This window comes from Ovis aries, chromosome 3 (assembly GCF_016772045.2).
Source record: "Ovis aries strain OAR_USU_Benz2616 breed Rambouillet chromosome 3, ARS-UI_Ramb_v3.0, whole genome shotgun sequence".
Lineage (NCBI taxonomy): Eukaryota > Metazoa > Chordata > Mammalia > Artiodactyla > Bovidae > Ovis > Ovis aries.
The window spans coordinates 187,774,028-187,800,164 of record NC_056056.1 but is presented as its reverse complement, the minus strand read 5'-3'; the positions used below and the strand labels follow the sequence as shown (position 1 = coordinate 187,800,164).

General features: G+C 39.8%; 2 protein-coding genes across 43 annotated transcripts in view; one reads left to right on the top strand and one right to left on the bottom strand.

Annotated features, from left to right (window-relative positions):
* PPFIBP1 (PPFIA binding protein 1) overlaps positions 1-26,137 on the top strand; it is a 206,946-nt gene that overhangs the window by 121,010 nt on the left and 59,799 nt on the right. For all 42 annotated transcript variants that reach the window (XM_060413265.1, XM_060413279.1, XM_060413275.1 and 39 more), the window contains 2 exons: positions 12,015-12,109; positions 16,871-17,076. In XM_060413265.1, coding sequence (XP_060269248.1) covers positions 12,046-12,109; positions 16,871-17,076 — 270 coding nt within the window. In that variant the 5' untranslated portion in view covers positions 12,015-12,045. The remainder of the gene's footprint in view (positions 1-12,014; positions 12,110-16,870; positions 17,077-26,137) is intronic.
* Positions 3,387-3,869, bottom strand: LOC105614819 (large ribosomal subunit protein uL14-like). The gene has a single exon (XM_042247362.2). The coding sequence runs from the start codon at positions 3,850-3,852 to the stop codon at positions 3,430-3,432; it is 423 nt and encodes a 140-aa protein (XP_042103296.1). The 5' UTR covers positions 3,853-3,869; the 3' UTR covers positions 3,387-3,429.

Sequence of the window (26,137 nt, the reverse complement as noted above, 5' to 3'; positions counted from 1 at the left end):
GAAAGAGGGGCTTCACTGGTGGCTCAGAAGGTAAAGAATCTGCCTGCAAAGAGAAAGAAGTAATTTTCAAATGTTTTTGACCCAGTGTAAGATATACTGTCTTATCTCATGATGTAGTACATATACACGTATGTCCACATACACATACACACACACACACACACACACACACACACCCCACTGGAATGTCACTTCCCTAAAGGCAGAGTGATTTTTCTTTTTGGTTCTCTTTCCCGCTATTCTGTTACTAGGCCATGCACATGATAGGCCTTCCATCATTTGTTATATTTGTATTCTTTACAGGCAGGTATATGTATAAAATGAAATCAAAAGTTTCACAAAATTATACTTTTACTTCTTGTGAGACATTTTGATGTCTTCTATTTTATTAAATGTTGATAAGACTAAACTTTTTCACTACCTTTTAATCTGAGGGTTTATAACACACTTCTTCAGAGGCTGCTCACGTATATGCACTTTGTCCATTTCCTCCCTTTTGGAGCTTTGAGTAGCTGTTACCCATCCCTACCCTCCTCAGGAGTCTGAGTCTGGGTCTCATGTACCCCAGAGCTGCTTTCCTCTGAGCCAGCTGAGGCGAGGTTGGTAGACCTGGGTGGGAAAATAGGAGAGAGATGAGTCACCAGGTTATAAGACCTAAAATGAAGAGATTAGAGTGGGTGAAAAAATTAGAAGTTGAAACCTGCTCAGGCCCCAAAGTCCATCATACGGGGACCGAAGTTTATAGACGTAAAGGAATAGCATCATTCCACAGTAACACAGTAACTTGGTTCATCTACTTCCTAAAAAGCATGAACATTTATTTTATGAGATTATAGTTAACAAGGGTGATAGTAGTGATCAAATTTATCAAGATTTATCTTAAAAGTTAAAGTGAGAAGATAGTTTTCTGGCTTGTGCCACTCAGAAGAAGCTCATGCTATTCCCCAAACCAGGGAGCATAGGAGCAAGACTAGTTATGACATGACAATGTGCATGTTTGAGGGGCCCCTGGGCATGAGCATTTGTGCTGCAAGCATTTGATGTCCATCACTTCAGACACTGGGGTTGCAGAGACCAGGAATGCAGTCTCTGTAATCAAGGGAGCTCATAGTGCAGTCACAGAGACAGATACTGTAAAATTAGGGCTCTTGTGAAGTCATCCTGGTAGGATGTTCCTGGTGGGCTCAAGAAGGCCTTGGAGGAAAGGATGCCTGAGCTGTCTTGAAAGTATGTGTCCCAGGGTTTAGAAGGGGTGGTGCAAGGAGAGAGGTGACAATACAGAGGTGAGAGAACAGGGTGTGTCCAGAGCAGGGTATGTTGTGCAGAGAGATAGGCAGGAGTGGGTGTCCTACAGGTGGTATATAATGTGGACCAGAAGTGAATGAGAGGTCAAGGTTGGTGGTCCTAGTCAGGGCATAATAGTTATTTGATAAGCACCTGTTAAATGAATGAGAAGTATACTTGGGTTTTAGACTGAAATCTCTCTTCTTGAGTGACATTGGGCAAATCCATAATTTTGTGCAGTCATCATATAATGGTAGAGTAATGAGATGATTAGATAGCATCGTCAACTCAATGGACACAAATTTGAGCAAACTCCAGAAGATAGTGGAGGACTGAGGAATCTGGCGGGCTACAATCCACGGGGCGGAAAGAGTCAGACATGACTGAGTGACTGAACAACAGCAGCCACAGCAGAGAGAAATAGGGCATTCTTTCAGTTTATCACAAGATCTTCCGATTTACTGGCATCTAATACACATTAGTCTTTCAAATAGCAGCAACATCCTTTTATGCAAGAAGTAAAAGATCTTGGCTTATTGTAATGAACTTTTGAAATCATCTGCCTTTTTGTTATCATTCCTAAATATTAATAGCAAAGAGCCAAAACGTTCGTTTCCTTTTCTTTTGTCCTGTTTTCCTTGCTGCTTTGTTTGTTTGAATACTTAACCATTTTTATGGCTCTTCATTTTAGTGAGCACGAAAGTAATCTTTTTCTAACACACAGTCATGAACATGCCCTCTTTTGTGCTTTGCCTTACATCTCTCTGTGAGAGGCTATTCCATTTTCTGAGTGTGTGTTTGTGTTTATGCAGGTGGGTAACATAACATGTACTTTCTTATTTGATTTGTAAATATTTGGTGAGCTCTTGGTATGCTTGAGGTTATGCTAGAAAAATAAAATATTTAAGCCAATTATATCAGGGTCAAGAGTGTTTGAAAATTCTATTGTCTAAAGACATGGGTAAAAAAGTTTAAATATTTTATTATGGAAATTCTCAAATATATGAAAATGTAGATAAAATAGTATAGTGTTACCCCTATGTACTTATCACCCATCTTCAACAATTTTCAAATCATGACTAATCTTGTGTCATCTATATCTCTACCCTTTCTTGCCTTCTTTTTATTTATTTATTTTAGTTTTATCTTAATTTTTTGGTTGTGCTGTGCAGCATATGGGATCTTAGTTCCCCAACGAGGGATCAAACCCATACCCCCTGCATTGGGAGTACAGAGTCTTATCATTGGACCACCAAGGAAGTGTCCTCCTTCGTTATTTTAAAGCAAATTCCGGATGTCGTATCATTTCATCCATGAATATTTGGTCATCCCTAATACGCCATAAACACTAAAATAATTCCTTAATATCACCAAATACGCGATGTTCATATTTCCAGTTCTGCCATCAATATTATACTTATTTTTACAGTTTGACCAGACTTTTTACATGTGTGTTATAACATCGACATCAACCCCACTGCCAACATCCCTGCTGTTTTCAGCACTTTTCCTGCCCCTCAACCCCCACTCCTTACTGTGCTGCCCTTTTCAGTTGATTTTGAATTCATTTTCTAGGGATGTTAGAGCAGACTGGAGGTGAAAGGATTTGGACTAATAATACTGTGTGGAGGAGGAAATACGTGATAATGTATACATAGCAGAGAACCAGAAAGCGAGGATTCTATAAGAATCTTAAAAGTTGTAGGCATAACAACTTAGTAGGGAGAGATTTTACTGGTTAAAACCTGAATTGCCTCTTCAGAGCTGTTATTTTTTAGATCAAAAGTAGAAGCAGGAGGTGGGGAGAGGAGCTCTGCCCTTGTTTACCTTGGTAGCCTGTTCCCAACCCCTCTGGGTGGGGCTTGTTGTTCCAGGAGGAAAGAGGACTGCTTGTGCTCTAGCACAGTGACGGAGTGGGCAGCAGAGTCGCGTGGCAGCTCACACAAACCTTGCTCCTAGAATTCAGATTCAGTGGATCTTGGCCAAGGATTTACATCTGAACTAGCTCACGGATGATGCTGTGCCACTGCTGGGCAGTCCCCACACTTCGAGAAGCACTCAACAATCCTTCCTAGTCCAGTTTTTTTTTTTGGGGGGGTGGGGGGAGCAAATAATTTTTATTTTTTTTACAAATACACCAAAGAATCATGCAATGCTGCCAGCATTGGATGCAATCCTGGGCCGCAAGTCTGCACATTCCTTTGCAACTGGTCCTGTGATGGCAGAACCTTTCATCTCGCCTTTATTGTTTACTATGACCCCTGCATTATCTTCAAAATAAAGAAACACACCATCTTTTCTCCGGTATGACTTTCGTTGTCGAATTACCACTGCTGGATGTACCTTCTTTCTGAGCTCTGGTTTGCCTTTCTTGACTGTGGCCATTACCATGTCACCCACACCAGCAGCAGGAAGTCTATTCAATTGTCCCTTGATCCCCTTCACAGAGATGATATACAGATTTTTGGCTCCTGTGTTGTCAGCACAGTTGATCATGGCTCCAACCGGAAGACCCAAGGAAATCTGGAATTTCGCACCAGAGGACCCACCATGTCCTCTCTTCGACATCTTGAAGGCCGGAAAGGGACAAAAAGCCCTAGTCCAGTTTTTAAGACATTTCTTTGCTAAGATTGTATTGCTGCCTGCATGGGAAATCATCTTGTGATTGATTGACATCCCTCATGAGCATCTTGGGGGAAAAAAATTGATGAGAGATCTTGGGTAATTTACATGAAACTATATTGTTTTCATAATGGCCACATATAATAACATGGTGCTCCACCAGCCTAGTTGAATGTGTGTAAACATTCTCTCATTCACTGAAGGGATTTCTTCTTTTACGTGTCCTTAGTATCTGTCTCTGGACATGGAATTCATAGTTCTCTTGCAAACTTAAAACATTTTACTTAAGGAAAGCTGAGAAAGTTAGGACAAACGTCATTCTCACCAAAGTTTAGAAACAGATTCTGTAGTTTTCTTACAGTCTTTCTTTCATACTTCATGGAGAGACTGGGCAGCTCTTCCGACCTAGAACACCAGTTAGTCAACAACCCTGTAAAAGTTGTGGTTTTCTGCCAACCTTTAAGCCACCACACCCATTGCTGGAACTTTCCCTGATATTTTACCTTACTCAAATCTGCTCTAAATGGGTCCTGACCAAGCTTGAAATACACCCAAAATATTTCTTCATTGGTAGTGCTTTACCATTACTGTAAAATATGAATGTTACCTCCAGGAGCTTGATTTTCCAAGACTTTCTGAACTTCTTTTCATTAAACCGTTAGAATAGGAAACCACTAGACTGAGGTCTCCTTAAAGCAGAACTGATCTCTATTTACATCAGTTCAGTTCAGTTCAGTCGCGCAGTCGTGTCCGAGTCTTTGCGACCCCATGAATCGCAGCACGCCAGGCCTCCCTGTCCATCACCAACTCCCGGAGTTCATTCAGACTCACGTCCATTGAGTCAGTGATGCCATCCAGCCATAGTAAAGGCTTTCTTCAGTTTGAACTATGACCTTGAACCCAAACCACACTCCTTTGTTGTTGGTAGTTGTATTTTCTGGTGCCTTTTCCGTCAACAAGTCATTCAAATAAGTGTATATTAGCTATTTAGAATCCAGAAATAATTTTGGTATTGTGTGGGAATTATTAGATGGTAAAGTTTTTATTTTCTAAGTGGTTTTGTGTGTCCAAAAGATGACAACAGGTTTCTAGGTAAGGAAAGAGTCCAAACATAGGAAGCTGGATATTCTGAGTTTAATTTTAGACCTCAGGTGCATATAATTGGATTATTCATTATTCTTTATTCATGATATATTATCATATAAGGCCTGCATATCCTACTTACATTCATTCATTTATTTGGTTCATTTTAAAATATTGTTCCAAAAAATAAAAATATTGTTTCACTTCTAATTTCTAACAGCCATCTTCAACCCTGATTTTAAAAATTTGAGGTGAAACTTACATACAGTGAAACGAACACATCTTAAATGTATAGTTTGATGAGTTTTGACAAATGTATAAGCTTGTATATATCCATCAAGATATTGAACGAAAGTCCCCAGAATTTCCTTGAATCATTCACCACTTCCTGCAAGAAACTATTGTTGTACTTTCTATCACCATAGATTAACTATTTGGAATTTTACATAAAAGGAATCACACAATGCATAGTCATTTATGTCTGACTTCTTTTGCTCCAGGTAATGTTATGTTTATTAGTCTTTTTCACCGTGGAGGAATAATCCATTGTATTAAGTATGTGAAGATGCCCTGGGGAATCTTCCTCTCAGAAATGTTTCTGATAATATAGGAAATTTTTGATATAGCGTGAGATTTTCTGAGGCCTTTTATTTAAGTTTTCTATTTTTTAAAATAGTTTGACTCAGGCATAAAAATTGACATAACCTTATTAACACAGATGCTCATGAAGTTAGGTGGCCACTAAAATAGCTCAAGCGTGGACAAGTCAGACTTTTAATAAATATGGAAGCTCTGTTCTTAACATTAGTACTTTACCACTTTCGGTTGCTGTTCTTACTCCTCTGTATGATCCTTTAATTTCCGTTTGGAATTTTTTTTTTAATTTTTTAATTTTTTTTTAATTTTTTATTTTTTAAATTTTAAAATCTTTAATTCTTACATGTGTTCCCAAACATGAACCCCCTCCCACCTCCCTCCCCATAACATCTCTCTGGGTCATCCCCATGCACCAGCCCCCAAGCATGCTGCATCCTGCATCAGACATAGACTGGCGATTCAATTCTTACATGATAGTATACATGTTAGAATGTCATTCTCCCAAATCATCCCACCCTCTCCCTCTCCCTCTGAGTCCAAAAGTCCGTTATACACATCTGTGTCTCTTTCCCTGTCTTGCATACAGGGTCGTCATTGCCATCTTCCTAAATTCCATATATATGTGTTAGTATACTGTATTGGTGTTTTTCTTTCTGGCTTACTTCACTCTGTATAATCGGCTCCAGTTTCATCCATCTCATCAGAACTGATTCAAATGAATTCTTTTTAACGGCTGAGTAATACTCCATTGTGTATATGTACCACAGCTTTCTTATCCATTCATCTGCTGATGGACATCTAGGTTGTTTCCATGTTCTGGCTACTATAAACAGTGCTGCGATGAACATTGGGGTACATGTGTCTCTTTCAATTCTGGTTTCCTCGGTGTGTATGCCCAGCAGTGGGATTGCTGGGTCATAAGGTAGTTCTATTTGCAATTTTTAAGGAATCTCCACACTGTTCTCCATAGTGGCTGTACTAGTTTGCATTCCCACCAACAGTGTAGGAGGGTTCCTTTCTCCACACCCTCTCCAGCATTTATTGCTTGCAGCTTTTTGGATCGCAGCCATTCTGACTGGTGTGAAGTGGTACCTCATTGTGGTTTTGATTTGCATTTCTCTAATAATGAGTGATGTTGAGCATCTTTTCATGTGTTTGTTAGCCATCCGTATGTCTTCTTTGGATAAATGTCTATTTAGTTCTTTGGCCCATTTTTTGATTGGGTCGTTTATTTTCTGGAATTGAGCTGCATAAGTTGCTTGTATATTTTTGAGATTAGTTGTTTGTCAGTTGCTTCATTTGCTATTATTTTCTCCCATTCAGAAGGCTGTCTTTTCACCTTGCTTATATTTTCCTTTGTTGTGCAGAAGCTTTTAATTTTAATTAGATCCCATTTGTTTATTTTTGCTTTTATTTCCAGAATTCTGGGAGGTGGATCATAGAGGATCCTGCTGTGATTTATGTCTGAGAGTGTTTTGCCTATGTTCTCCTCTGGGAGTTTTATAGTTTCTGATCTTACATTTAGATCTTTAATCCATTTTGAGTTTATTTTTGTTGAGACTTATTTTGTGGCCTTGCATACACGCATGGCCTGGCCTAGTGTGTATAACATGTGGGTTGAAAAGAATATGTTCTGCATTTGGATGTTTTGTTTTGTAAATTGATTTAGGTCAAGATGGGTGATAGTATTGCTAGAGTCTGCATTATTACCTGATTTTTTTCCTACCTTGTCTGTCATTCCGAAAGAAGGTTGAAAAGGAGGAACAAATGAAAGGTGGGATAAACAGAGAAAAAACGGCAGGACAGTAGATTTACATCCAACTGTATTGACTATTAAATATAAATGGACTGAATTGTGTAATTCTCCCTTAGTTGTGTCAGTTTTTGCTTCATGTTATTTGAAGCTCTGTTATTAGTTGCAGAAACATTTGTGATAAATTGACTCTTATCATTATAAAATATCCCTCTTTCTAGTAATACTTGATTGAAAGTCACTTTTCACATATTAATATGGCGAATCCTCCTTTCCCAGGCTTATTTACTGTGTGTGCAATATCTTATTTTTCATTCTTATATTTCATATGTCTTTACATTTAACTAGTCTGACAGTCTTAGGCTTTTATTAAAAGTTTATTCCATTTACATTTAATGTAATGGTAGATTATATGATTGAGTTTAAATTTATCACTTGCCACTTGATTTCTTTTTCTCCCATCAGTTCATTGTTTCACCTTTACTTCCTTCTTTTAGATTAATTGAGGATTTTATTAACATTCTATCTCATCAACTCAACTGGCTTTTTACTTTGTCTTTGTACAGTTTGGATGGATTATATTATATATTCTTATCACAGCCTGATGTGAATTGGTATTGAACATCTTTGTGCATAGTGTAAGAACTTTACCCTCTTCTATCCATTGAGCCAGTAAGATTGTGATTTCCTTCATAAGCCCTAATCACTTTGCATCATGTGGACGGAGGTAGTGCCCACAAGTGAAAAGATGTATGAATGTGAACCTCACTCGTTATGTATGGTTACCTTTACTCAAGAGCTAAATCCCCCATAGTTTCTACCTGCTTTTGTTTTCATTTTAGCCCATTTTGCATTCCCATTACCATTCTGTTAGAGAGTCTGTGAATTCACATCCTTGTACAGTACTTAGTACTTTCCGTTGTTTTGCCAACGGACTGAATATAAAATGATACCACATTGCTATCTTAAATTCTTTGAGTATTGATAACATTAAGCATCTCTTCATATTTTATATTGGTGAAAATGTTTCCCTTTTGTTATATGTCTATTCATGTCTTTACCTGTCCTGTTTTTAAATCAATTTGTAGTGATTTTATACTCGGAAACCACTGAACTACCACCTATATTGAACTAAATTTAAAGAAGTCTTTGATCTTTGAATCTGTCATTCTTCCTGACAACTCGATTTAATTTGTGTGCCTGTGTATGCCCAGTCTTTCAGTCATGTAGAATTCTTTGAGACTCCGTGGACTGTAGCCTGTCAGGCTCCTTTGTCCATGGAGTTTTCCGAACAAGAATCCTGGGGTGGGCTGCCATTTCCTCCTCCAGGGAATCTTCCACACCCAGGGATAGAACCTGTATCTCTTGTGTCTCCTGCATTGGCAGGCAGGTTCCTTTACCACTGAGCCATCAGGGACCTCTCCAAATTCCTGACCCCTTGACTCCCTGAGGATAACTGCTCAAATTTCCTCCCTTAGCACCTACCACCTTTGCCATATTATGTACATATTTATTAATTGTGTTTACTGTCTTGTCTTTTCCTTATTATTACATGTAGGCTGCTATGTGATAGGTATAGAGATTGAGAGTAAGCATCTATAAACTTCTATAGCACTTTAATGTTTGCATCATATTATATTAAACAAAGACTTGGTCTCTAATAAACTGGAAATTTTTTTAAAAAATTGGTTCTTCTCCAACATTTTAAAAAGCATCACCTAGGTTCTCATACCTCCATGTCTTAGCATTTGAAAGGTTCACTGGGACAGAGAAGAAATAGATAACTACCTGTCTTTCTTGAAAAAGTGTTCTTGCTCTACACAAATTGCAGTTACCTGCAAAGATTTAGTGGGGTGATGAGAGCTTTTCTAATGTGAGCATAATTTTATTTTATTGATATTTCCCATGTTTATAGCTGAGCCTGGCATGTATCTGTCTGTCTGTCTTATTTATAAACACACACACACACAAATACAGATAGATAGAGAGCATCTATCTAGAGCTCTTTGAAGTTCAACTTTAAAATGAAAGGAAATGTAGGCTACTTAATTATGTGAAATTCAAGGATCATACACTCTTTGGCTTAATCCTTCATGTCTCTTGAGTATTTGAGGCTGAAGTGTGATCATTAAATTTCTGCCCTACCTCTCTGGACTGTGCACTAGCTAAATGTGGTATTAGATTTTTGAGAACGCCTAGGTTTATAACCTAACTTATTAGCCCCTTGATTTCTGGGTGACTGTAAATGCATGCCTTGGGTGTTTTTGTGCTGTAGTATTTATACATAAAATGATAGTGATATTTTATACCTTCTGAAGGGAGTAAATTCTGGGAAATTCTTTGTTATTGTTCAGTCACCAAGTCATGTCCAACTCTTTGCAACCCCATGGATCGTACCACACCACGCTCCCCTGTCCTCCACTATCTCCTGGAGTTTGCACAAATTCATGTCCATTGAGTTGGTGATGCTAGCTAATCGTCTCATCCTCTGCCACCCTCTTCTCCTTTTGCCTTCAATCTTTCCTAACCTCAGAGTCTTTTCCAATGTGTTGGCTCTTTGCATCAGGTGGCCAAAGTATTGGAGCTTCAGCTTCAGTATCAGTCCTTCCAGTGAATATTCAGAGTTGATTTCTTTTAGGATTGACTGGTTTGGTCTTCTTGCTGTCCAAGGGACTCTCAAGAGTCTTCTCCAGGAACAGTTCGAAAGCATCGGTTCTTCAGTGCTCAGCCGTCATTATGGTCCAGTTCTCACATCCATACATGACTACTGGAAAAATCATAGCTTTGACTGTGAAACTTGGTCAGCAAGGTGATGTCTCTGCTTTTAATACTCTGTCTAGGTTTGTCATAGCTTTTCTTCCGAGCATCTTTAGCAAGCATCTTTTAATTTCAAGGCTGCAGTCACTGTCCACAGTGAGTTTGGAACCTAAAAAAACAAGATCTCCCACTGTTTCTACTTTTTGCCCTTCTATTTGTCATGAAGTGATGGAACCGGATGTCATGATCTTTGTTTTTTTTAAATGTTGAGTTTCAAGTCAGCTTTTTACTTTTCCTCTTTTCCTTTTTCACCCTCATAAAGAGGCTCTTGAGTTCCTCTTTAATTTCTGCCATTAAAGTGGTATTATCTGCATATCTGAGGCTGTTGATATTTCTTCCACCAGTCTTGATTCCAGCTTGTGATCGATTCACCCCAGCATTTCAGACGATGTACTCTGTATAGAAGTCAAATAAGCAGAGTGACAGTATACAACCTTGTCATACTACTTTCCCAATTTTAAACCAGTCAGTTGTTTCATGTCCATTTCTAACTGTTGCTGCTTGATCCACATACAGGTTTCTCAGGAGACAAGTAAGGTGGTCTGGTTGTCCCATTTCTTTAAGAATTCTCCAGTTTGTTGTGATCCACATAGCCAGAGACTTTGACCTTTGAAATTCTTAGATGAAATATATGAAAACTATCCAATCAGAGTAAGATTTCACAATGATTAATGGCATTTTATGAGAGTGAACGCATAATAGAGAATTGATCTAAGCAGCTGTTTATCAGGGCTGTAAATATGTTTGTAAAAATAAAGTGGTAAGACCTAGGTTGCTTGGAAACAGAGGGCAAAGTTTTCTGTTAAGCAGCATATGCTTTATTTCCCAGATGTTTGTTCTACCACAGTAACTGCTAAGTAGCAGGAGCTATCTTTGAGTGTGTTGGGAGAATTTATTTGGATGATTAGCTGGTACCTGAAATGTATTAATTAATATTGAAAATCATATAATTTGCCTTTTTTCCTGTTAATGGCCAAATTTTTTACAAGAATAATTTTAAATTATTTTTTTAGCTGGTAAAAGAGTGAGTAGATTGTGACACAGTTTCAGCCTAACTGTATTTCTTAGATAGGATTAGAGAAACAAAAATTTAATATTACAGTGGAAATCAGATAGACCTAGTTCAAAAACTGGTCTTTGTAAACTTGTTTTTGTTGTATTTACTTGCAGTCTTTATAGGCAAAAATCATTATGAAATGAAGAGGGATTTGTGCATTTAATAGGGTTTCTCTCGTGACTAAGGATTATGGGTAATTTATATTAATGTCTGGGACTCAATACAGGATATACACTCACAGGCACTCAATACAGGATAGCCATTGTCACAGTGCAAAATGCCAGTAAGTATGTATGTCCTTATTATGTATGTTCCCGAATCATTTTCTTAGACAAATCTCATCGTAATTCCTTATTGAGGAAAAAAATAAAACTAAAGGCAAAATTGACAGAGCAGAATTGGGTGAAGCCAGTGTAGATAGAACCAAGTCTCATCTATCTAGCATCCCTCGTGGCCCTGGGCAGGGTTCCACAGCCACCTCTGTTGCCCTCACAGAGACCTAGAGCTCTCCAGAGTACAGCATGGAAACCGTCCTACTGGAGTTTAAACACTGTGGGTGCAAGAACTGGATCATACTTACTTTATTAACTGATCAGGCATAACATGAGATCCAGCGGTAGAGTAGGCACACAATGACTGGTCATAGTTTCTTAAATGATTCATTTAATTCAGCTCTGATACTTCACAAATTCTCTGTATGTCACTGCTAGGTGGAGTTACAGTTTAATGTTGAAGTATCAAACCCACCAGGAAGCATATATCATTTGAAGGATGTAATGATAAACATCATTGTTTTTTCAGATCTAGGTTCGAATTTGCCCTTGACAACAAGATGATGAGTGATGCAAGTGACATGTTGGCTGCAGCGCTGGAGCAGATGGATGGGATTATAGCAGGTAATCTGCATCCTCTAAAAGACGCAGTCATGGCATTTACTTGGCTCTCTTGGCTTTTTTTTATTGCAACTCTTTTATTACCTCTCCACTTTGATATTTTCATTTATTGGCTTTCTCCAGTGCCTTTAGGTTCACCATGGTTTCAGTCTTTGCCCTTCTTCCCCAATTTCTGCCAGAATTATTCTTAAATTTTGTTTTAAAATGTCAAAAAATTCTGGTACCTTCCTGGGCTTCCAAACCAGAGTAGAGGTGACTCTGGTCCAGGTGGTCTGTGGACTGCATTTGGAGGGAGGGATTAGTGCTCTACCCAATATTCAGGAATGTTCTCATCTTTTCCCTTAAGTTTAACATTCACTTTCCCAGCAATGAGTCTCACATCTGTTTATTTTTCCAATTCTTTGCTAAGCTTCAGGACTTTATCTCTACCAGCCAACGAGATAACCCCCTGTAATGTCTTATTATAGACGCATCTTGTCATCATTTAAAACACTGAGCTCACCATCTTTTCTCAGAAGCCCCTCTAGTTGTGTTTTTTTTTTTAAATTTATTTATTTTAATTGGAGGCTAATTACTTTACAGTATTGTAGTCGTTTTTGCCATACATTGACATGAATCAGCCATGGGTGTAGATGTTCCCCATCCTGAGCCCCCCTCCCACGTCCCTTCCCATCCCATCCCTAAGGGTCATCCCAGTGCACCAGCCCTGAGCACCCTGTCTCATGCATGGAACCTGGACTGGCGATCTGTTTCACATATGGTGTCTTTTTCTTGGCTAATCTCATAGTCCTCCCTCTATACACTTTCATAAAGCAGTTTAAATCATTCTAGACATGACCCTTATGTTCCCCCACTTAGTGAAATTCTGTCAGTTCTGCCTCCTACCAAATTCTCCCAGTCCCTTTTTCCCTCTCTAAAATCTGTTGTGTTTGTGCTACCGTTGTCCTGCTCTATCTAAATAACCCTCCCACTTGATGTCCTTGGCATACTTGCTTTCCTGCTCTAGTCCACCCTTTTCCCAGACCACCAGAATCTTTTTTTCTGAAATGCCAGTCTCAGCAATGGAGACGCAGACATAAAGAACGGACTTGTGAACACGAGGAGGGAAGGCGAGGGTGGGATGAATTGAGAGAGTAGCCCTGAAACACATACATTATCATATGTAAAACAGATAGCCAGTGGGAATTTGCTGAATGGCTAATTCATTCAATTTGGTGCTCAAATCTGGTGAGCTCAAATCTGGCGCTCTGTGACAACCTAGGAGGGTGGGAGGTGGGAAGGAGGTTCAAGAGGGAGAGGACATATGTATACCTATGATTCATGTTGGTGTATGGCAGAAACCAGCACAGTATTGTACAGTAATTATCCTCCAATTAAAAATAAATTAAAAAATAAATGATCATCCTTTTTAAGAATCTTTAGCAATTCTCTGTTGCAGAAGCTGAGCAAAAGAAGTAGACTGTTATCTCCTTGTGTTCTCACCATGGTGAGGGGACTGACTCGTAGATGAGCCCCTTCATCCCCCGGCAGATGCCCCAGGAGTAGTGCAACCTAAGCTCCTCTGTCTTCCATGGGCTTCCCTAGTAGCTCAGTAGGTAGAGATTCTGCTTACAATAGCAGGAGATCCGGGTTCGATCCCTGGGTTGGGAAGATCTTCTGGAGCAGGAAACAACAACCCACCCCAGTATTCTTGCCTGGAAAATCCCATGGACAGAGGAACCTGGCAGGCTACAGTCCATGGGGTTGCAAGAGTCAGACATGACTTAGTGACTAAACCACCACCAAACCAAGCTCTCCTGTAACATTTTGTGTCTTGTCTCAAGAAAAGGACTTTCATCTATTTGGGAATGAACCAGTTACAACAAGGATATGTCTGAATGGGTTGGCCTGCATGCACCTGTTACAGTTGGCCTTGACCAGTGACCAGGGTCAGGATATAGTTGTCCTGGCCCCAACTGCTTCTCTTTTCTGGTCACAAATTGGACCCACTCAACTTTGGTAGTTCGGAGAAACCAAAGGTGTTTTCCTCTTTGGAAGGTTCTTCTCTTCAGGGAAGCGACCTGCATAGTCTCTTTATTATACTTCTATGTCTTGGAGACCTTCTTTCAATTTGACCTCCTTTGTAGATCAGACCACATTTTGAATACTGTATTCAGTTCTTAGAATATTATTTTCACAGTGTCATGGGCAAACTAAAACTTATCTAGAGAATGTGCATGAAGGTGAAGAGTTTAACAAACTGAGGAACTGGTTATGTTTAATCTAGGAAAGTGTATTCTTGCTTGGGGAATGATGCATCCTTTTATTTTTTTAATTCTTGAAAAAAAATTTCTGTTTTAACTGCCTTGTTGAAAATTGAAAATAGTTGATTTACAGTGGTATGTTAGTTTCAGGTATACAATGAAGTAATTCAGTTACATGTACCTATACTTGCTTTTTTGGATTCATTTCCATTATAGGTTTTTATAAGATATTGATATAGTTCCCTGTGCTCTACAGTGGGTCCTTTTGTTTGAGTCACTCAGTCATGTCCAACTCTTGAGGGGCAGCAGGGACTGTAGCCCACCAGTCTCCTTATCCATGGAATTTTCCAAGCAAGAATACTGGAGTGGGTTGCCATTTCCCTCTCCAGGGGATCTTCCCGACCCAGGGATTGAACCCTCATCTCTTGCATCTGCTGCATTGCAGGCAGATTCTTAACCACTGGGCCATCAGGGAAGCCCCATTTTCTATGATATATGCTTTTAAATAGTTTAAGGACTGTTATATGAGAAAGAGAATGGATTTACTCTGTCACAATTTCAGAAAATATAACAACTAGAACCCATTTTAGGTTCTTCCCAGGGATTATATACAACCTTACCTCTCATCAGGAAGTGATATTTCTGAGGGATTACATGTTACGCATTCCGCTAGATTGTGTCCTTGATCCCTCAGTCCCAGCAGGGCCTCGGGAGCAATACTAGAGTCATTAAGACAACAAGATTCCCCAGCTCTCACCTCACACTAAGTCAGTCAGAGCTTTGTGGGTAGGATCTGGATTCATATTTTCAAATTACCATCAGTATTTCTCCAACTGAGGTAAAGAGGGAGAAGAGGAGACCTGAGAGCAAACATTTGGGAATTTTCTAAATACACAGCTCTCCCCTCTTCCCACTTTGTTTTGTGTTGAAGACTGAACAGAACAGAGGGTTGCCATGGGCTCACATGTATTTCAAATCATTGCATTATATGATCCTAATACTTAAAGCTGCTGGAATATGGGACGTTATAACGTCCGGGTTTTGCTGCTTTTCTGTTCTTCCCTCCTCCTGACTTGCTCACCTCTTTTTTTTCTGAGTTCTCATCTCAGCTGTGCAGGGTTTCCTGAGGAGGCTGATTTACATGGTTATGTGGCTCCATTAGCATTCATCACTATACCTGTCAGTGGCTACCATTATTACAGTTTGGCAGATACTTGATCCAAATCTTGTGGTCCACTATCAGGGACGTCAATGGAATGAAACAGCTGAAAGAGAATTCCTTTCCCCATTGTTAGAACTGATCAAGCCCTGTGGCCAACTGGAGAGAGAACTTACACGTTGGCTCACAGGTCTCATCCAGCTGTAAGACCTTTGGATTTGTGAGAAATGAAGTGAAAGTCGCTCAGTCATGTCCAGCTCTTTGTGACCCTGTGGACTACACAGTCCATAGAATTCTCCAGGCCAGAATACTGGTGGGTAGCCTTTCCCTTCTCCAGAAGATCTTCCCAACCAAGGGATCAAACCCAGGTCTCCCGCATTGCAGGCAGATTCTTTACCGGCTGAGCTACAAGGGAAACCTGGATTTGTGAGGTGATGGCCTAAATATCATAGTTGTTGAAATTAAGTGTAAAGTTAATATGTATATTTGATGGTAAGTTTGATAGACCAGAAAATAAAAATCAAAGAGATGTAGAAGTGTCTATGGGTGCTTTCAGAATGCACTGTGAGTCAGTGTATGTATTTAAGTAGTAGAGTGTTCTGTAAAATAATAGAAAACAAAAATGGCTTTAAAACTATGTTTGGAAGCTAACATTAGCAAGAGCATTTGATGCTAGGCTGCAAACAAAATTGTGGGGGAAAGTGTTTATCCACACATGCTCCCTTGTACATATACAATGTACATGTGTAAGTTATTGAACTTCAGACATTAAATTCTAAGCAGTTAACTGGCTAGGCAGTAAGCTGGCTGTCTTACCTTTGAAATTATGCTATGCAATTTTCACCTCAATATGCAACTTCTTTCTAGGGGAATTTAAAAACTTTATGCTTTCTAATTTTTATTTTGGGGAATACATGGCTCCACACAAACTGATCTGCTCTCTTCTTAACCTGTGTTTCTTGAGATCAGCACATCTTATACCAAGACCCATCCTACTCTTACTGTGCCACACAGCTGGCCTCCCTGTTAAGTGTTTGACCACTGATATTTAGGAAATGGCAACCCGCTCCAGTTTTCTTGCCTGGCAAATCCCTTGACGGGAGGAGCTTGGTGGGCTGCAGTCCACAGGGTCGCAAAGAGTTGGACACAATGACTAAACAACAACAATCTCTCATCAATTATGTAATATTTATTTTTTCACCAAATGACTATCCCTTGGAGAGATTTACATGATTGAAGTCTCTTTTCCCTAATCCTTGTTTGGTCATTCCTCACTGTGACTAGACTTGCTTGTCACCTTCACCTTTGGTATATTATCCAGCATAAATCCCATTGCTCTATGATTTTTTTTTTTAAACCTAGGTTCTAAGGCCCTGGAATATTCCAATGGGATTTTCGATTGCCAGTCCCCCACCTCCCCGTTCATGGGAAGCTTGCGAGCCCTGCACCTTGTGGAAGACCTGCGCGGGTTGCTGGAGATGATGGAAGCGGACGAGAAGGAAGGCTTGAGGTGCCAGATCCCGGACTCTACAGCGGAAACACTCATCGAGTGGCTCCAGAGTCAAATGGTAGATATCCGCTTGTTACCAGCCCCACACTGTGAATCTCCCGTTGCTTAGGCCAAAACTTAGAACATAAAGTAGCTGATCAGAACAGGAATAAAACAGCTACAGGGTGACAAGTTTGCCCCGACTTTATCCATTAAGAGATTCTGATTTCCTTTTGACTCTAAAAATCGTTTTTTTAAAAATTGCTGTTAGTATACATTTCCTGTGTTGCCAGCTGGTCTCCTGATTTTGCCCATAAAGGTGGACTAGCATTTGAACTGTGCTTTAATGATCTGCTGTGGCTCAAAACAAATAGTCCTGTGAGGAAAGAGTTTTGCACTTAATAGATGCTTTACTGGTAATACTGGGAAGTTTATTTGAAAAGGGCCAATGGCGATTCAAAATAGGGAGTACAGTGAATTGTTCAGTTGCTCAGTCGCGTCTGACTCTGCGACCCCATGGACTGCAGCATGATCAGTGAAAAGATAACTTCTAATAGCAAGGGAGGTTGGTAGCAGTATGTGGTATCAAGTGCCATCTAGTGGTTGTGACGGTCATTTCGATTCCAGTACATGAGTTAATCTGTGGATTGGGCTCTGAATGGTGTTTAGTCACTGAACAATGAGCCTCTTTCTAGGCATCCTTCTCGAAAACTGATTGCATGGCAGATCTGCCCTTTCCCTAAAAACAATGCTAAATGGTGTTTTAGTATGTGTTAAACACAGAAACTCCACAGAATGTCACAAAAATATTCAAAAGAGAAGCTAGAAAAAGTTTATTTTGTAAGTATTTAATGGATATTCAGTTTTTCAGGAAAATGCATGAATAAGCTTCTAAGTTCATTGCTTTTACATAAAAGTTAATGAAAATTGTATGAAAGAATGATAGTCTATTTTTGGTCTATGGTGGCAATATCAGTTGTTTGCTTTGGGAACCTTAATGGTATCAGTACATCCTGTACCTGAAGCATTTTCATGTGACGTGACACGAACACCAGCGCTCCCACCCTGTTCCAGCCGGTGTACCTCCCCATTTCAAGTGCAGATGGTACGGTTCATCTTTTAGCGCATCTCTGCAACCTTGACAAGCATAAATATTTTACTTTATATATCTTACTTTGAGATAGTTTACTTTGTATAATAGTATTTTAGATATTTTATATTGTATATTTTACTTTGTATAATAGATATATTACTTTCAATACCTAATTATTGCACCTTTCGTTTTTCTGCAAGTTTATCCTCTGGAGATTTAAGTATCCAGGTCTGCTGATTTCTTTGGGGAACTGCTTCATGCTCTGAAACCAGAGATTTCCTGGCATATTTCTCAGGCTGTTTCTCCCTCCTCCCTTGCCCCTTCTTTACTGCTTGTTTTCCTGACCATTCAGCACACTTTGGGAAGGGAGCTTAGAGGAACCCATTCCCACCCTGCATTTAGAGGCAGCCAATGCAGCCATAACATGAGAGCTCTGTGGTTAAGTGTTTCCCTTGTGTCCAAAGTATCTCCATTAATAGGTGCTCAGTCTGTTAAAGTGTTTCTGGAAAAGACTGAAAGTGACGTGATGGTTCCTGAAACATAAATCATGTCACCCATGCCTTTCTGAGAAACCTACAGTGGTAGTCACATGTGACTTAGAGACAGAAACCACAGTGCTTGCTGGACTGCAAGGCCTTTAGTTTCGTACTTGCTCCTTGTTGCCTTCTGACCTCAGGTCTCATTGCCCTTTTGCTCCACTTCAGGCATGTGGGATTCCTCACTGATTCTCAAACATGTTGGTGAAACTGGGCCTCAGGGCCTTTGCCCTGGCTGTGTACTCTGCCTAGCAAGTTCTTTTCTCAGATTATCTGGATGACTAGTTTCGTCACATTTACGTAAAAGTTGTGCTCTCCGTGAGGCCTTTTCTGCCCACCTGATCTAAAATTTCACGTAGATATTCTTCATAGTACATATCCCTATTTTTATTTTTTTACTAAGAATGCACCACTTTCTTATGTACTATGTATTTGCCATATTTATATGTATTTTTTTCTCTCCCCAACTGGAATGGAAGTATCACTGAGACTTTTGACTATATTTAAAACAAATCAAAACAAAACCACTGCATTGATGGTCCCTAGAACAATGCTTGGCATGTAACAGGTGGTCAGTAATTATATTTGTGATGAATGTTACTCCATGAATGATAAAATGGTATATACATTTGAATGAACTGGATTTAACATTTATTAAAATAGCATTTATTTATTGTGTTAAATTTATTCATTAGATGGATAATGGCTTATTAATTTGTGGTTTTGGTTGCTATTTGTCTTAATATCTAACATTTTAAAGTTAAGTATCCACAAAATGGACAAATACTTCACACACCTTACAAAGATTCAGTTTTTATCCAAAAAACAGACAATTAAAAAACTAACCAAATGTTAACTCCACAGAGGTAAGTTTTCTTGGGTTAAACTTATTTATATTTGTACAACCTGATTTATATCTGTCCCCTCATGTGGAATCCGGTCCTTCCAAATTACGTGTATTTTTGCAAGCACATAAATAATGAAATTTAAAAAAAAGATTGATGACAAAGGGCAAAGCCCAAAGCAAGAAGGGGAGAGTGGGAGTGAGTGTTTGGAGTAATGAAGGCATAGGTGTGCGACCTTGTTGTTTATCCTTCTGTATATACCAGTTTACATCTGCTAATCCCCACTGGAGGACAGAGGAGCCTGGTGTGCTTCAGTCCATGGGATCACAGAGTAGGACACGTCTTAGTGACTGAATACCAACAACAATCCCAGCTACCATAAATGCAGGGAACTATATTCAGTGTCCTGTGATTATCAATAATGGAAAATAATATAAAAAAGAATTTGTGTGTATATATGTGTATAACCTTGCTATACTGTAGCAATTAACACTGCATTGTAATTCAACTGTGCTTCAATAAAAAATACACTAAACAAAAAGGCATAGGTATGACATGAATAGTCAGAGCTTAGCCTATCATAGACTTTAATTTTAGAACCAAAGGGAATTGAGGCAGTATTAAGAATCCAACAGGTAGAAGGTCTTATGCTTGCAATTTAATGATTTGCTGATAGTATAGCCTTCTCCCATTTGATATCTCAGAAGCTGTGATGTGTTTTATGATCTTAAAAGTGGTATCTGTACATGTTTGGGGCTTCCCTGGTGGCTCAGATGATAAAGAATCTGCCTGCAGTGCAGGATACTTGAGTTTGATCCCTGGGTTAGGAAGATCCCCTGGAGAAGGGAATGGCAACAAACTCTTGTATTCTTCTCCGGGAAATTCCATGTCAGAGAGGTTCCTGGCAGGCTGCAGTCTATGGGGGTCGCAAAGAGTTGGACATGACTGAGCATGCATGCAGATACCTAGAGTAGTCGAATGAATTCATAGAGAGAGAAAATAGAATAGTGGTTGCCATTCGTGGGGGAAAGGGTGGGATGTGGAGTTCGTATTTAATAGATACAGAGCTTGAGTTTTGCAATATGAAAAGAGTTCTGTAGATGGATGATGGTGATGATTCCACAGACCTGCGAATGTACTTATTGCCACTGAACTGTACATGTAAAAATGGTAGATTTTTATGTGTATTTTACCCTATCAAAAAATTTTAAATTAGTAATTTGATAAAATGTGGTGGCATCTTATAATCGAAGGAACACAGAATTCTCCTGATTGTGTCTTAAGCTGTTTGTCTCAGTTTCCTCATCTGTAAAATGGGAATGGTGGTTTCTGCCACACAGGATTGTGAAGATCCTATTAGCTAATGTATATTGAGTGCTTGTCAGTGAGCCTGGCAGAGGATTAGTCAAAAAAGTCATAGTGAAGAGTGGATTATAGAGAGTAGAGGGAAACATTTAGCAGGACCTTTTGCAATGAAGGAAAGAAAGGGTTGAGTCTGGTTATGGGGCAGTTAAGTTTACTTCTTTGACAGAAAAGTGCAGACATTTCTCCAACTATGGAGAAGCTTCCACAATGTTTTAGAAAAACTTATTAATGATATGAGTTACATAATTAATATTTCATTCATGCTTAATGATGGCCAACCTGAAAGTCCATTTACTTAAGAGTGACTGATGCTAAGTTTCTCATTACTGCAACTGGGTCTTTGCGTTTCTAATTATTATTTTACCCAAGCCAGGAAGATGCCCTGGTTTCCTGTAGGGTGCAGATTATTCCTTCGCTACTAATTTCTGCTGCCCTCTTAATTGATTTAGATGATCAGAAGCTGGATAAGAAAATGGAAAATAGTAAAGACTGTTACAGTGAAGTGAAGTTAAATCTACAAAAATGAATTTGTTTTAATTGGGCAGCTAAATATGTAGGAAGGAGTAAGTTTCTTTTAAGACTTGAAAGTTTGTCTCCTATGGTAAAACAACAGCAGCAACAAATCAATTGAATATGACATATTTGTTCAGCTCCTGAGGTATAATTCTCTGTTTTCCTTGTGAAATGTGTGTTAACACAAATACTAATAACAGAGAATTATGTACAGAGAAATGACAGAGAAAGTTTAAGAGGGCAAATAGAAAAAAAAGTCTTAATTTTTTGAGCCAAGCAAGTAGTATTTGTTTACTTTAGATCTAACTTGATCCACTGCCCTAAAACATTCTTACAATGCTTTCTCCAGTAGATGGAGGCAAGGTTCATGACCTTGAGTGAATCCTGAAATCCCAAAGTGTCTGGTTGTCTGGCAGCTTTAATTATGACACAAAGTCAGCAGAAATTACAGAAGAAGACAGTTTGGGGGACTTGCCTGGTGGTCCAGTGGTTAATAATCCACCTTGCAATGGAGGGGGCGCAGGTTCGATTCCTGGTCGGGGAACTGAGATCCCATGTGCTGTGGAGCAACTAAACCCACGTGCCACAGCTAGAGAATCCGTGCACACAGCACAAGATCACATATATCGCAACTAAGACCCGACACAGTCAAATAAATTAATTTTGAAAAGAAAACAAAGTGAATGAAAATACTCATGGTAAAAACTGCAGATCAGGCATGATAACCCAGTAGTATATCATTGGGGGAAATGAAATGCTCTTGACTGACTTCTGACCTGTTAAATCATTATAATGTATTTCTATCTTTTCTCTATATTGAAAAAGATAATATTAATCCTAAGTGTCCCTTGGGTTAAATGTTTCATGAAAATAATAATACTCATAATTTATTTGAAGAGTTCAGACACAGGGCATGTTCTCTCCAGGGCTTCTAGCTGTTCTCCCCACGTCCTTGACCCCCAGCCGCACACTCCATCCCCGCCCCACCACCCTCTGATCCCCACTGTTCTCTGCCCAGCTTCTTTCTCTTTTCCTGTGTGCCTCCAGGGAATGTTTTTCCAAGCTTTGGCAAGCAAGATAACATCTTAAAGTTGTATCCCGTATGTGGTCACAATTATACGAGCTGTGCCTTGTCTCTCACTGAGACATCCTAGCTGAAGTTAAACCTGTTTTTCCCTTATGCTTCTGGAAAACTCCCAGGAAAGCACATGGACCAAGTCAGCAGAGTTCTCCATCAAAAGATGCCAGTGTGTGGACAGTGAGAGAGGTGCTTTCAGTGGAATCCCAGGTGCCTTCAGTGGAATCCCAGTTGTTCGGGTTGAATAGAAAGATTCCTCTGTTCTTTTACAAAAGTAAATTATAAAAGAATAGTGTTGGTTTAAGTTAAAAAAGAATAGTGTTGGTCACTCAGTTGTGTCTGACTCTTTCCACCCCGTGGACTGTAGCCCACCAGGCTCCTCTGTCCATAGAATTCTCCAGGCAAGAATACTGGAGTGGGTTGCCATCCCTTCCTCCAGGGGATCCCTGGAGGAAGTGGCAAGAAAAGTAGACACAGCATTTTTCCTTGATCTCAAGTTCTCCTTCCCAAAGTAAAAGAGATTCTTCTGCTAGCTCTGCAACCTGTCACATTTCTGAGTTTTAAAAAAATAAGCTTTCATTGGAGTATAGTTGCTTTACAGAGTTGTGTTAGATTCTGCTATACAACAAAATGAATCAGCCATGCATATAGACATATTATCTCCCTTTTGGACTTTTTCAGGTCAGCACAGTGCATTAAGTAGAGTTCCCTGTGCTATGTAATAGGTTCTCATTAGTTATCTATTTTATACATAGTATCAGTAGTGTATATATGTTAATCCCAGTCTCCCAATTTATCCCACCCTCCCTTAACCCCTTGATATCCATATATTTGTTCTCTATGTCTGTGTCTTGGATTTTTATAAATACTGAATACAGGAATGAACAATGCGTGAATGAATGAATATGTTTTACTCCTAGAATAGGAGCTGGCTTTATTTAGCTTTTGGGAACTTCTATTTGCCATCCATCTGGAACTCAGGGAACTTTGGAGCCTATCTGTGACTGGGATAATGTTGCAGTCTCAGTGTGTACTCCTCTCCCCACTACAGAAGCTTCGGGAGCATTGTGATATGCCTGAAAATAAGGGGAGGAAGGGGTAGAGCGCATCTTCCCTTCTCAAGGATCTAAAAGAACTCTTTAGGAGACACTGAAGCAGACTGTCTCTTCACCCGGTGCTGGCCGTGGATGCACAGACGAGGAGATGCAGGTGTGCCCTGGCCATGTAACAGGACAACCACTGCTCGTGGCCGTGAATAGTTTAATGTGGCACAGATGCTCCAAGGGAAGCGCTCTCATGATACTTCTAAGAAGATTGGCAGATAAGCGCCCTTGGCATCTGCTGTTCTCACCAGCATTTCAGATATAGTTACATTTGTGGAGTAGTGAGTCTTAGAGGCTGACCCACTACTGTGGTTTTTCTTGCTCCAGAGCACTTGCTTTTGCTCCAGTTGGCTGTTTGGTTAAGAAGATGCCTTCTGTCTCTGGGAAACAAACCCTGTGAAAATTAAAACCCAGAAAAACAAAACCCCGAAGTAATCTTGACTTGGAAAGTACAGCATACATTCAGGATCATTCTGAGTTTCGGTCTTTGATGTACTTTCTGACAACATTGAATAAACTGATATCTTTCTAAGAGAGGGTCATGATTGAGTTTTGGCGGTATGATAAAATGCATGTGAGATTTATTTCCCTTTTTGGGTTTCTTAGCAAATGATGAGATTTTAGAATAAGTAGAGGGCTTCCTGAAGAGGCTGTTCTTTTGAACTTCAGTAGAAATTTAGGAGGAAAATATAAGTGGGGTGTTTGCAAGATGGACCTAGAGTCAGAGGTGCCATAGTACAAAGGGGCACTGGCCAGGTGGAGGGGTGCTTCGGTGGCCCTGAATGGTAGTGGTGTTGCCCTGAGATGATTGTTTACAGCCCAGGAGCAGGCCTCTCCATGCTAATCACACTACATCGAGTGTGAGGACCAGATAGCAGAGCACTGCTCCTGCCTGGTGGATTGATTTCCAACATTGTTGGTGTTGTGTTCTTTGACTCTTTGTATAAAACAGTGTGAGATGCTGTCTTGTGTGTTGGACCCAAATGAAGTGTGACTGTGATATTTCTGGCTGAAAGATTCCAGTCTTATTTCAGTCTTTCCTCTAGTGGAAAGCCAGCAATGGATGTTTGCATGCAGTGATAGAAATATTAATACCGTGATTAGGACATGAAAGACCCTGTGTTAGATATATCATTTGGCAGCTAAAGATAACATTTAATTAAATGAGCTTTAGTTTAACACACCTTCCTTTTTATTTCTTACTTTTTGAAGGCCATACTTTGTGGCTTGTGGGAGGGTTAGGGTTGAGGGTTTAGGGTTAGGGATCTCAGGTCCTTGACTAGGGGCTGAACCTGAGTCACGCCAGTGTAAGCCCAGAGTCCTAACCACTAGGCAACCAGGGAACTCCCAGCTTTCCTTTCTTGATATTGAATTTTAAGAAATAGAATCATGAAATCATAAGTATATGGCAGTTTTAAAAGTATATTTATGGGATTTCCCTGGCAGTCCAGTGGTTAAGACTCCACCTTCCAATGCAGTGAGGGCGGGGCGGGTGGTACGGGTTCAGTCCCTGGTCAAGGAACTAAGAGTCCACATGCCACATGGTGTGTCCAAAAGATTAGACAAAAAAAAAGAAAAGAAAGGCTAGTATATTTACTGGGTGGCAGGAGAGCGAGAATGAGAAGAGTGTGAGAGAGAGTGTGTGTGTGTGTGTGTGTGTGTGTGTGTGTGTGACAGAGATGGTGTTAGTCTAGCTCTTTTAAAATATTTGTTGTCTATAAAATTGGACTGATTTTCTTTTCCCTGTTTTAATTCTGTTACCGTTCTGATATGGGAATGCTATATTCAAAAGGAGTTCTATATTATAAGATAAATAAGTTTAATCGTAGCAAATCACTACTGGTATATTGATTTTGGATCTTTTAGAGGACAACAGAGCTCGGGAAAGAACACCAAACCAAAACTGGAGGTTGGGGAGAAAAGAGAGCCAGGTGTAGGTCAATGCAAACCAATAAAACTAAGAAAATCAGAGGAAAACACAGCATGGTACTTTCTACAAAAAAAACAGACAGAAGACTCCCACCTGTCATGAAGCTGAAACTGGGTGATGAGTACAAAGGGTCTCATCATTGTAGTCTTTATAACATCTTTTCACTTGATTGTGTGTTTATATTTGATGATAACAGGGTAATTAATATAAAAAGAAGAGCTTCTGTTTAGATGGTGAAGGGTAGAGTAGATGGTGCGTGCAGCACCTGCCCTGTGAGTTCAGCAGTTCACATTCTTGGGTGTGGTTTCTGTCTAGCCTTAGGATTCTGTAATTCTATGAGGAATAAAGCTCTTTAGACATATCCCTCCACACCCAGTACTCTTGCCTGGAAAATCCCATGGACGGAGGAGCCTGGTAGGCTGCAGTCCATGGGGTCGAGAAGAGTCGGACACGACTGAGCGATTTCACTTTGACTTTTCACTTTCATGCGTTGGAGAACGAAATGGCAACCCACTCCAGTATTCTTGCCTAGAGAATCCCAGGGATGGGGGAGCCTGGTGGGCTGCTGTCTATGGGGTCGCACAGAGTCGGGCACAACTGAAGCGACTTAGCAGCACTGGCAGCTCCACACCCATTATCTCAGGAAAATCTGGCAAACTCCATAAGTTCCTTAGTTA

Bases quoted from the DNA above. Each gene is read 5' to 3' on its own strand.
- LOC105614819 (XM_042247362.2), bottom strand. From the start codon at position 3,852: ATGTCGAAGAGAGGACATGGTGGGTCCTCTGGTGCGAAATTCCAGATT.